We start from the raw sequence: 12,194 nt of genomic DNA on the forward strand, positions 1-12,194 counted from the left end.
ATTTATAGATGTGGCAAGATGTCAGTCAATAGGAAACAGACTTCTCCATCTTAAAAAAGAAAAAAAGATTGCTGGATGCCGGTGGCTCACGCCTGTCATCCTAACTTCTCAGGAGGCTGAAATCTGAGGATCATGGCTTGAAACCAGCCTGGGTAGGAAAGGCCATGTGACTCTCATTTCCAATGAACCACCAGAAAACTGCAACTGTGGCTCAGTTGGTAGAGGGCCAGCCTTGAGCGCAGAGGCTCAAGGATAGCACCCAGGCCCTGAGCTCAAGCCCCACAACTGACAAAAACAAATAAATAAAAATAAATAAAGGTGCCAGGACAGCTGAGGGCAATCTTGTGTGCCGACGGGAGAAGCACTGCAGTGTAGAATTGAAGACAGTGAGCAAGTGAGGAATATTCCAGAAACATCTAGAAACAAGAACTAGGAAAAAATGGTAAAGCTTTTGTGGGATTTGAAACAGAAATAGTGATTGTGGCTTACTCAAGCTTTAGAGAAATAACAGGTTTTTACACGAGAGTAAGGAGATACGTAGTCTGAGTTTGCGCATCTTAGGTCCAAGTGTGTGAAGCATTGCATTGTGGGGTTGCCCTTCGTTGGCAGTAAGCGGATGGTTGTATTGACTGTGTGACACACTGACTCTCCTTCCACCGGGAGATACCAAGTGCACCCCTGTGCTAAGACGTGGGGTACATAAATTAGATCCAGAAAGAGCTGTGTTCTGAGGCGGGGCTGAGGGACGCTTGTTCCTCACCCAGGCCCATGGAAGTGGGCACGAGGGAGCCGTTACCGGCCCGGCTCGTCCAGTGCCGTTGAGGGGCATCATTGGAAGACCCATATTTGCATAAAAGTCCTTTCTACACGCAGTGTGGGAGCAGCGTGTGGAGAGCCCTGCGGAAGGCGACACTGCCTTGCCCTCGGTTTGGCTGCGCGTCCTCTGTCTGTGCAGGTTTTGGGTCAAGTGTGTTTGATCAGGCACTCGCGACGGTGAATTGGTGTCGTGTTGTGCGCTTTGACCCAATAACCTTGGCATTTACTGAAGGCAGCGCAGGCCCTGGCCTACCAAAGCAGAACAGGACTAAGGCTGGAGGCGCCTGGCTCCAGCAGAGCCCGGGCGGGCGTGCCCACGGCCTCCCTGCGGGACTCACCTTCATTCTCACACCTCCGAGCCTGGGCAGCGCTGGCCCTCATCAGCTTCCCTTGTTGCTGGGTAAGGTTAGTGAAGCCCTTTTCTGATTGGTATTCATGCAGCTGTGCTTTGGGCCAATCAGCGGCCAGCTTCAGTTCTCACCGGGCTGAGCACTGGAGGAAGCAGCTCTCTCTTGTGGGAGACTGAACTAAGAGTGGCTGCAGATGGCTCCCTTCTGGTGTCTGTTCTTAGCCCCGAACACCTGACACGGGGCAAGCGGGAGGGCAGCTCCGATACTGTTTTTATAATTGGTCACTTACAAAATGGGACAAGGAGTGTGTTGCATGGAGTGGGGTGCCCGTGTCCCCCTTACCCTGATGTGGGGGCAGCAAGGAGCCGTGGTGGAAATCCAGGCATGCGAGGGCCTCCAGGGCCCGGCCGTGCGCACTATGCGTGGCCAGGACTGCTGAAGGTTGGAGCTGGGGATTCCAAACAACAGGGGTGGAGGGTAGGAAAAATAATGCTCATTTGTTTGGATCTAAGGTTCTGTGAACATCTGTAAGTATATACACATATAGACACATAGACTCGTGTGTGTGTGTGTGTGTGTGTGTGTGCGCGTGCGCGTGCATGCGTGCACCCACATATCTTCGTATCTACACCCGTCCTATGCAACTTTATAATTTTGCAGACTCATTGATGTAGCAAAGCATGCTTTCATGGACTGTCCACGCTGGACTCGTTTCTCAGGTTAGGAGTGAGTTTGTATCTCTAGAAACATGCACATGTATTAAATATTTAAGAGATGTGCACGTTGTGTGTGTCTGCTGTGTGCTCAGCACACACCTCACGTATGCGCACACATGCAGACTACGTTCTAGATTACTTCTGTCACACTGTGGGTCTGACCTTCCCGTCCCTGGCCTGTTGCTGGGCAGGACTCAGAGTACTGGCCACTGATTGGCTGACTGGGTGTGTGAGCTGCCCGCCACAGCCACTTAGATTCCTCAGCTGTCTGAGCTGACCATTGTAGGCGGAGACAAAACAGCTTCTCTTTGTTGTGTCCTAGGAGGGTCTATGAGAAAGAAGGAAGTCAGCCAGTAGATAGAGGGGTCACTTAGGGGGCTCCCTGAGCTTTTCCCAAAAATTACTTCCCAAGAATTTGAAAATAAAAATCCTTTTACAAGCTACAGAGAGATGTTTACAGGTACCAAATACACCAGTCTGTGGTTAGTGACATTGTAGTTGCTTGTAGACACGGCAGACATTTCCCGCTGTCATACACACATCTTTCCTGTGGAAATGAGTGTCATCCCATGGCTCTGGTACTGCAGCTCCCAGAGTCAGCCTTTATTTTGCAGTAGAGACTTAGGAGTGGCGTCTGAGATCCAGATAGTCCTTAGAATTTTCTGGTACAATAGCCGTGAGAACTTGTTTGCCTGTGACTCTTTCCTCAGTGGGCAAAGGAGATTTCCAGAGCAGGCTGCTGATTGGTTTGCACAGATGTGGCTGAGCAAGTACACTGCCTGCTCACACTCACGCCATTTCCTGGTTGCTTTGTCTGTTTTTCATTCTACTGAGAACCAGAGGCGGCGGGGGACGTGTGCTCCCTTGTGGGCGTGGGTGGTACTTGCTCTTTTTGCCAAGTGTGCCCAGGTTGCTACTGACCCCATTACCACATTAAACATTACTCGGGCCAGGGGGTAATTTTTAGTACTAAACGTGATCATTTTACTTGTTGGATTATCTGATTCTCATATGAAATAGCAAAATTATTGATAAGTAACGAATATGTAATTCATTTAAGTGTCTCAGACTCTCAACTCTGTGCCTAAAAACACACTGATGGATTTAGAGATTATGGTGGTAACATGGAGTGCTCACTGCACTCTCCGTGTGCAATGTAAATTGATTAGTATTAAATAGGCCTCACTTGTTTTCTTTTTAAGACAACTAAAACCTGAAGCGTTAGGTAGCTTAAAATGTCACTAAGTAATTATCTAGGAGAAAGGAATTGGAGACTGACTGTCTAGACTTCTTGTTTGTAGCCACTAAAAGTTATGGAAAGCATTTTCATTTCTCCCTGGTGTTGCTGGGATTGGAGCTCAGGGCCTGGTGCTTGCTAGACAGGTGCCATACCACCTCACCCATGCCCCCAGCCCTAGTTGACTTTTTCAGATAGTAGTGTCTTGGTTTTTCCCTGGTGATCTTTTCCCTTCTTGATCTTTTACATAGCTGGGGTTACAGACATAGCACCACTATGCCCAGATTATTTGCTGAGATGAGGATCCCGCTAACTTTTGACAAGGCTGGCCTCAAACTCTGGGTGTCTTACTCCCTGCCTTCCCAGTACCGGTGTGCCTCACCACATCTGGTCACACAAAAGTGCATGTATGGATGTGTAAATGCGTGTATGTGGGTGTGCGGACGTTTACGTGATGCAGTCGAGAACAGAGTGGTTGCACACATTGATTTCCCGTGGGCCAGGGTCACCTGAGCAGCCTTGCGTTCTCCACTCAAGCTGCCTAGGCACACGGGGAGTGGGCACCGAGGGGCATCAACCCATGCCTGCTGCTTAGGGACTGTTGGCATGTTGGCCTAGCTGTAACAAAGGCTGCTGGCATGCTTTGCCCGCATTGAAGATAGTTTCCTCGGTTCAAGGTTACTGCATTGTAACTGCTTTGTCTCTTCATCAGCTAGGACTTCCGAGTGTTTTCCCTCTTCTCTCCACCCCCTCCCTGTCTCTTTTCTTGTCCTCTCTTCTCTTTCTCTCTCTCCCTCCTCCTCTTCCTCCCTCCTCTCCTCTCTCTACCCTCTCCCTCCTCTCTGCTCTGCTTCCTCCATTTGGAGAGGTGCTCTACCACTTGAACCACAACCCTGGACTTTTGAATTTTCTTCTGGTTTGCTTTTGTTTGTTTTCAAGTCCTGGGGCTTGAATTCAGGGTTTGGGCCGTGTTACCAGGCTAGCACTCTACCACTTGAACCACGACTCTACTTCTGTTTTTTTGGTGGTTAATGGAGATAAGAGTCTCATGAACTTTCCTGCCCAGGCTGGCTTTGAGCCATGATCCTAAGGTGTCAGCCTCTTGAATAGCTGGGATGACAGGTGTGAGCCACTGACACCAGCTCTTTATCTGCTTTTAAAGCTCCTATATCTCTGTTAGTCTCTAAATTCCATATTGAAAATGAAAATTGTTCCATTTTTCTCCCCTGGTTTCTTCCTGGTTATTGATCTTCTGGTATGGACCAGAATAGCCTTTATCACTTTGGAGTTATATAAACCAGGCAAATAGGAAAATTTGCACGCAGCAAGTTCTTTATGTCATTATTTCAAAATGACCATTTGTCTTCTATTTGGACAGGATATCTACTGTCGGTGTCTCCTTCCGGATCAGTGTTTAGAAAGCCTAATGAATTATGTGACTTATTTCCGTTATCAAGCTCTTTATCTCCTTTTTTTAAAGTTTCGAGATGGATTGTATAGAAGAACCTCAGAAAAAAATCTTCAAGGCTCGGAAAACAATGAGAGTGAGCGACCGGCACCAGCTGGAGGCGGTATACAGGGTGAGGGACGAGCTGTTGAAGACTGATGCCAAGCTCGTCAACGGCAACCACGAGAACGGAGACCTGGACCCGTCCTCCCCGCTGGAAGGCGCGGACTACATGAAAGATGATGAGGACATGAACGGCATTGATGGGGTTTGCTTTGACCCTGAAGACAGTAAGACAGAGTGGGAGGAAGCGCCCGGCAGCCTCACTGTGAAAGTAAAAACTAAGCAGGGTGACACCGCAAATGGTGAGCCTTTACCTTCCGGCTGCGCCACTTCAGAGGCAGCTCCTGAGCTGAACCCTGGGCCGGCCTCTGGCGAGCCGGCCTCTAGCGAGCCGGCCTCTAGTGATCAGGCCTCTGGTGATCAGGCCTCTGGTGATCAGGCCTCTGGTGAGCCGGCCTCCAGTGAGCTGACCTCCAGTGAGCTGACCTCCAGTGAGCTGACCTCCAGTGAGCCGGCCTCCAGTGAGCCGGCCTCCAGTGAGCCGACCTCCAGTGAGCCGGCCTCCAGTGAGCCGGCCTCCAGTGAGCCGGCCTCCAGTGAGCCGGCCTCCAGTGAGCCGGCCTCTAGTGAGCTGGCCTCTAGTGAGCTGGCCTCTAGTGATCAGGCCTCTAGTGAGCCGGCCTCTAATGAGCTGGCCTCTAATGAGCCAGCCTCCAGTGAGCCGGCCACTGGAGAGGCGGCCTCTGGAGTTGTGGCCCCTGGTCATTCTGAAGGTGTTGATTCCAGTCCTGGTGATGTCCCCTGTGCTGGTGCCCCGCCCCACAGCCCCGCATCTGTGGACCACACCACACCCCGTGACCCTACTTGTGAAGAAGCCGCCACTGGTGACCTCGCCGCTGGCGACTCCACTGCTGGTGAGCGTTTTTCGGACAAGCCGGTTTCTGCTGAAGAGGGCTCTGCCGAAGCAGCCCCTGGTGCCACCCGTGCCGCTGCTCCCGGGGGGCTGCCCGCTGCTGGCCTCTCTGCCGGTGATGACCTCCCCGCCGGTGATCCCGGCTGCAGCGCACGGGACTCCGATGACCCGGCCTCCTCCAAGCTGGCTCCGGCCCAGCCAGCCTCTGGTGAACCCGCCGCTGGGGCCCTGACTCGCGAGTCAACCCCTGAGCCCACCTTGAAACCTACTTCCGGATCCGGTGGTGAGCCAGTGCCTGAAACTGACCATCCGGAGCAGAGCAGCAGTAGAGACGGTGCGTCCCTGGCGAGCAGCGAGGACGGTGGCAGCGCTGACCGGAGCCCGCGCGGGGATGCCCTCGAGACCAGTGCTGCCAATCCGAAGGAAGGGCGAGAAACCGACGGTGCGACGGCGTGTTCAGATCTACCTCCCGAAAACGAACAGAAAGCCAGTGAAGACCCTGCCGCCGCCGCCGCCGCCGCCACGGGGGCTGTGGGGGACGAGGCCATCTCCAGCAGCGTGCAGATGGACGGAGCGGACAAGGATGAGGATGAGGAGGAGAGCGCTGCCCGCCTCCTCCAGGCCGCCAGGGACGAGACTGCCGCCAGAGACAGCGGCGAGGAGAGTTTAGAACATGCGGACTCCATGGAGACAGACGAGATCATTCCCATTTTGGAAAAACTTGCACCTTCCGAAGACGAGCTCACTTGCTTCTCCAAGAGTTCCCTCCTTCCAATGGAAGAGGCAAGTCTAGATCTGGAAGAGAAAATGGAAGGTTCTTTTGGCTCACCTTCGAAGCAAGAGAGCAATGAGAGTTTGCCGAAGGAAGCCTTCCTGGTCCTCTCGGATGAGGAGGACATGTCATGTGAGAAGGATGAGTCCGAGGCCATGCCGCAGCTCCCCGCGTGCTCCCCAGGTGAGCCTGCGCGCTTCGCTCCTGTGCTCAGCCTTGAGGTTCCTTTTGTTCCTTTTGTTGGTGACTGAGGGTGGGAGGGAGGGAGGGAGGAAGGGAGGGAGGGAGGGAAGGATGGAGGGAGGGAGGTTTCACTTAGTGATCACATAGCCAAATCTGCAAGCATACTCATTTATTCACCAGCTCCAAGCGTAACCTCATAATTTTAATGCATCTTACCAATCAAAGGTGCTTTGAATGGACTTGCTTTTAAAAGTCCACTACCATAGTTGGAAGGTGAAAGCTTGAAGCCTTCTGACCTGTTCCCTCCGTCCCTCGCAGCTCTTGGAGCCCGGCTTTTCCCCTCGTCTCGCCCCCACCCCCTTCTTTCATGAAGTCCAGGGTGCTTTTAGCTTGCCTGCAGACTCTTCTGCAAAAGATCGATAGACTTCATGATTTGGTTAAATACCCACCTCACATCTTTTATTTTTCATTGTCTTTTGTTTGCCAGTCCTGGGGCTTCTTTTGGGGGGGTCTGGCCTTGGGCCTGAACTCGGGGCCTAGGCACTGTCCCTCAGCTCTTCAGCTCAAGGCTAGTGCTCTACCACTTGAGCCACAGCGCCGCTTCCAGCTTTTTTCTTTTTGCTTATGTGGTGCTGAGGAATCGAACCCAGGGCTTCATGCATGCAAGGCAAGCGTTCTGCCACTGAGCCACCTTCCCAACCCCACTTACGGCTTTTTTTAAATGGTTAATTGTGGATAAGAGTCTTGTGGACTTTCCTACCCAGGTTGGCTCTGAACTGTGATCAGATCTCAGCCTCCTGAGTAGCTAGGATTTTAGTTGTGAGCTACCAGCACCTGGCTCCAGTTTTTAATTCTCATAGAGAGAGGACAAAAGAAAAATTTGAATTGCTTTTGTGGTTAACTTCAAGCATCATTACTGAATAAAACCTTTTATGCCCATCAGATTACATGACAAGGTTTTTGTTGTATCTTATGACATTGTCTGTGAGGGAAAGCGTGGTAGCGTGAACAGCGTTTTCTTGTTTGTTCCAAGTAAGAATAAGGAGGCAGGCCTAGTAGAAAAAAATGGAAGGTCTTCCTTCAGTGTATCATAGCAGCTTTTGGAGATAAGTTGATTTTGGTTTTGGTTTTGGTTACAAGGTTTGAACTGGGACCCTCATGCTTGCTAGGTAGTTACTCTTCTAGAGACACGTTCAGCTCTGTTTTCTGTAGCATTTTTAATCAATCATATTTTATGGGCCTCGTACGAAAATCACTCAGTCTTTCTGACTATTACTGTTCCCATGTGTATCATGGCACATGTAGGCTATATGGAGGAGAGATCTAGAAAGCACCAGGCCTACTCCTTAACAGTGTTAACAAAGTATTTTCAAGGAATGTTTTTGTTGCATTCCTTGTTTATGAATTGCCCTGTGACCTACTGTGAAAATCACATGATTCTTTCTACCGCTCTGGTTAAAGTTGAGTTTATAAGAAGTTTCTAATTTTTTTTTTAAACCTGCCGCTATTACTGTTCTAGTTTTACAAATTTAAAGGAATCTAAATGCACACAAAAGTTGTTTCCACATTTTATTATTTTATTAGTGATAGAAAATTATTGAGAAAACTGTCTTGCTTTCAAGCTGTATTATGAATTGTTTTATCCATGTTGAGTTTATTATGAATTAGATAATGGTTGAATATGCACTCGATTATTCATGCCTGTCAGATTGTGCCTTCATTTTCTTTGCAGAATTTCACATTTTGGGGCTCTGACTTTGTAAGAGTATAGTTTGGAGACTGAGTGGTTACTAAAAGTGTAAACCAATGAGTTAATATCCATTTCCTTCCTCTGTGGATCTTCTGCTCAATATTTGATTCCTACTAATCTATGAACATGGGCAGTCTTGCTGCTGCTTCAGCTGACATGAATTCCCATGGGAAAGGATTTCCTTTTCTATCGTTACAGCGGAAGTAGAAACAAATGAGAAGGACAACAAACCTGAGGAGGAAGAGCCAGTCATAGAGGAAGAGGAGGAGAGGCCTTCTGAGAAAAGTATGTATGTAGTAGTTTGAAAAATGGTCATTATTTCTGGCTGCAGATGCCATGGAATAATACACTTTTCTGCCCATGAGTAACTGCAAAACCTTACAGTTGATGGCACAGTTCATTTTGCTGATGACTGAAGGATAACTGAGTGGGTTATTGCATGCACTTCAGTGTTTGTATTTTATTTATATTACACGTCCACAAAAAAAATGATGGCCACCTGGATGCCAGTGGCTCACGTCTATAATTCTCGCTACTCAGGAGGCTGAGATTTGAGGATTGCGATTCAAAGCCAGCCCAGACAAGAAAGTGTGTGAGACTCTTACCTCCAACAAAGACCACTAGAAAACTGGAAGTGGCACTGTGGCTCAAACAGTAGAGCACTTTGAGCTGAAGAGCGCAGGGACGGTACCCAGGCCCAGAGTTCAAGCCCCACAACCGACCAAAAAAAAAAAAAAAAAAAGATAGCTGCTCTTAGTTCTCCCTGTCCCATGGTTCTTCTCGATGGTCATGTTATATAACAGGCGCCATGGGGCGCGGCTAGAATCCGTGCTGTCTCCGCGTATAGGGTAGAGGGAGGTGGGGGGGATTAATATGATCATATTGAGAAGATATGAGGAATTTTAGGCATTGTAAAATAAACTAGTGATCCAATGAATGGCAACATGATTGGAGATCACCTAAAGTTGTAGCTGATTTTTAAAGCACATTTGTAATCAATGTCACGCGCTTCTCCCCGCCCCCAACCACTTCCCCTCCAGTACTAGGAATTGAGCCCAGAGCCACACAACACTAGACAAGTGCTCTACCACTTCAGTCTGCGCCCTAAAGCTCAGGTGCACTTTTGCAGTAACATTAATTTTGTTAGCTGTATATGCTCCAAATCCACTAAGATATGTTGAAAGTAACTATTAGAATACTGTTGTTAGCTGGCCGCTGGTGGCTCACGCCTGTCATCCTAGCTACTCAGGAGGCTGAGATCTGAGGATTGCCGTGTAGAGCCAGCCCAGGAAAGTCTGTGAGACTCTTACCTCCAACAAAAACCACCAGAAAACCGGAAGTGGAGCTATGGCTCAAGTGGTAGAGCACTAGCCTTGAGCTGAAGAGCTGAGGGACAGCGCCCAGTCCCAGAGTTCAAGCCCCACGACTGACAAAAATAAAAAAAGAATACTGTTGCTTTCTTAAGTCTAGGGGGTAAGCAGTTGTCCGATATTTACTGAGGCAGAAGAATGAAATAATCCAAGCTATGTACATTTGACAGAAGTCTGTGATGTTAGAATACATTCTGTATTTTTTTCAGAGGACTATGCGCACTGTGGGATTTAGTAAGGGAAAGAATACAAGATGATCTCCACTTTCTGCAGGACGTAGCTATAGAGAATTCTCCATTTTACTAGGTTGTTTTCAGGGGAAAGAGGTTCTGCATTTAATGATGAACGTTGCTTAGTCATTAGAAAGTTCTTAGCGTTCTGAAAATGTCACCTGATGTTCAAAGCTAAAAGTATATATACATAAAATGCAATTCTAAGAGAATTGGTTAAGAATCCTATTGTGAGGGTGGAAGATAGTTAACAAATCCTGTCATGAAAACACCCGACTAATCACTGTGGCTTTTGCCCTCAGGTGAATGTTCGAGAAGAAAACGTTCTAAATCGGAGGACATAGACAATGCACAGTCCAAACGTCGAAGGTACTTAGAGGACGAATACGAGGCAGAGCTTCAAGTAAAGATAACTGCCAAAGGAGACATTCATCAGAAGCTTCAAAAGGTGTTGTAAATGATAACTTAAAAGGCCCACGGCCCAGAGACTCATCTCAACCATGTGTGATGGGGGGGATGCACACTCGGCCCTGTGGAAGTGTGCACAGACTCACACCCGAGCCTCCCCAGGTGCGAGCGCAAGCATAAAGGCCTGAGGGCGTGGCTCCAGTGTGTGCCTGGCAAGCACAAAGACCCAGGTTCGAATCCTAATACCAACAGAGCAACAACAGAAAAGAATGGTGATTCTTCTAGATTTGTGGTATGATGGCATTCTATGTTTAACTGACATCCAGTTTATCATGGAAAGAGACAACGTGAAATGGTTGAGCTTATGAAGTCTTATTATTAAATAGATTTTGTACCTTGTATTTTAGTGCTTGAATAAGGTGATTTCATAGTTGTACACCTGTGCATTCTAAAATCTTTGTTATGTGCTTTAGTGTTAGGGAAAGAAATATGGAAGGATTGTGAAAGCCTTCCCCATAAATTTGTCAGGTGAGACAGAAAGAACAAAAACACTCACTATTTTAGGTATTTCAAATGTGTTCACTGATCCTTATAGTAAATACCTGTTGTAGATAGGCACTCGAAACTCAGGTGAGGCTGGTTTTTCAAACATTATATATTCAGTTGTGCCTTTATAAAGCCAGATTCTTCCGCTGAGATAAACACCAGATACCTACATTTTCTGGAAAAAGGAACAGCATGACAATAAAAACAGCGATACTTTGTTCCTTGTCTCATCTCTGTTCTGCATATTTAGATAATGTTAGTCTGTTAGCTGTGTTAGGATTATGAAGAGGCGAAGTGTGTAAGAACTGTGCAGACTTGTAAGTGAACCGAGAGCTTGCATTGGAAAGGTGTAGTTCATGGGTCTGCTGAGGATCCTGTGTTTTGTTTGTCATAATGCAGTAATAATGCGAATTGTAAGTAGGTGGTTAGAAATGTTGTATAGGATAGACAAGCATTATTAGTATATCTCATAAGAACTAACCAATGTATATTAGAACGGAATTTTTTTAAACCACTGCTTTAATTTCCTTTAAGTTATTGGAACAGGAGCTATGGGAAGAAAGTACTTAAACTTCACAATTTTACTCTACCATCTTGAGGTCGATGCCGCCCGCGTATATGGAAGTGGGGGTTTTCAGCAGGTAGCAACGATTGTGGGGTGTATTCAACCAGCTAAGCAGTTTCATTCATTAGAGTTAATCAACTATCATCATTTTATACGTACTTCTATACATACTTCTTGCTGTTGTTTTGCTTGCTGAGTGACTTCTGCATAACAGCATATAGAATGAGGACTGGGTGTTTCTTTAGGTTGTGCAGTGGTTACTGGAAGAAAAGTTGTGTGCGCTACAGTGTGCTGTGTTTGACAAGACTCTGGCGGAGCTGAAAACGCGAGTGGAGAAGATCGAGTGTAACAAAAGGCACAAGACCGTCCTTACCGAGCTGCAGGTTTGTGAGCACCAGCTGCTAGCGTTGTACAATGTGTTCCCTACGGTGTGCCATCGCGGAAGACTAAAATACATTGACATTCTAACTGTGAGCAGTCAGGGGGGCCTTAGCTTTCCAGGGCTGCTATCAACCCAACCCAGAGGAGTGCCTTTACCTACAAAGCAAGATTACCTGAGAGAGTCCATGTCAATAGGGTCGGTGCTCTGAGGGCTGGCGTGTGTGTATGTGTGTGTCCATGCGTGTGCACCTATGTGCACGTGCATGCATGTGTACGTGTGAGTGTGTGACCCACCCCTATGCTTCCCTCCTCTCCAGCTAGCGAGTGGATGGATGGTCTTGATGTCCATGCCTTGTAGCGGTGTCCCCTTGCTCTGAGGCTGGGCTGTTCCTTCACATGGTGTTGCATCTGGATGTGTGCTGGTGTTCGGTTCTTTCAGGTTTAATC

General features: G+C 48.0%; 1 protein-coding gene across 6 annotated transcripts in view; it reads left to right on the forward strand.

The window, feature by feature from the left end:
• Nucleotides 1-12,194, forward strand: part of LOC138805080 (activating transcription factor 7-interacting protein 1-like) — a 59,867-nt gene that overhangs the window by 27,762 nt on the left and 19,911 nt on the right. For all 6 annotated transcript variants that reach the window (XM_069989657.1, XM_069989656.1, XM_069989658.1 and 3 more), the window contains 4 exons: nt 4,600-6,497; nt 8,446-8,532; nt 10,150-10,295; nt 11,612-11,749. In XM_069989657.1, the coding sequence (XP_069845758.1) occupies nt 4,607-6,497; nt 8,446-8,532; nt 10,150-10,295; nt 11,612-11,749 (2,262 nt within the window). In that variant the 5' untranslated portion in view covers nt 4,600-4,606. The remainder of the gene's footprint in view (nt 1-4,599; nt 6,498-8,445; nt 8,533-10,149; nt 10,296-11,611; nt 11,750-12,194) is intronic.

Source organism: Dipodomys merriami, unplaced genomic scaffold (assembly GCF_024711535.1).
Source record: "Dipodomys merriami isolate MVZ:Mamm:240054 unplaced genomic scaffold, mDipMer1.0.p SCAF_384, whole genome shotgun sequence".
Lineage (NCBI taxonomy): Eukaryota > Metazoa > Chordata > Mammalia > Rodentia > Heteromyidae > Dipodomys > Dipodomys merriami.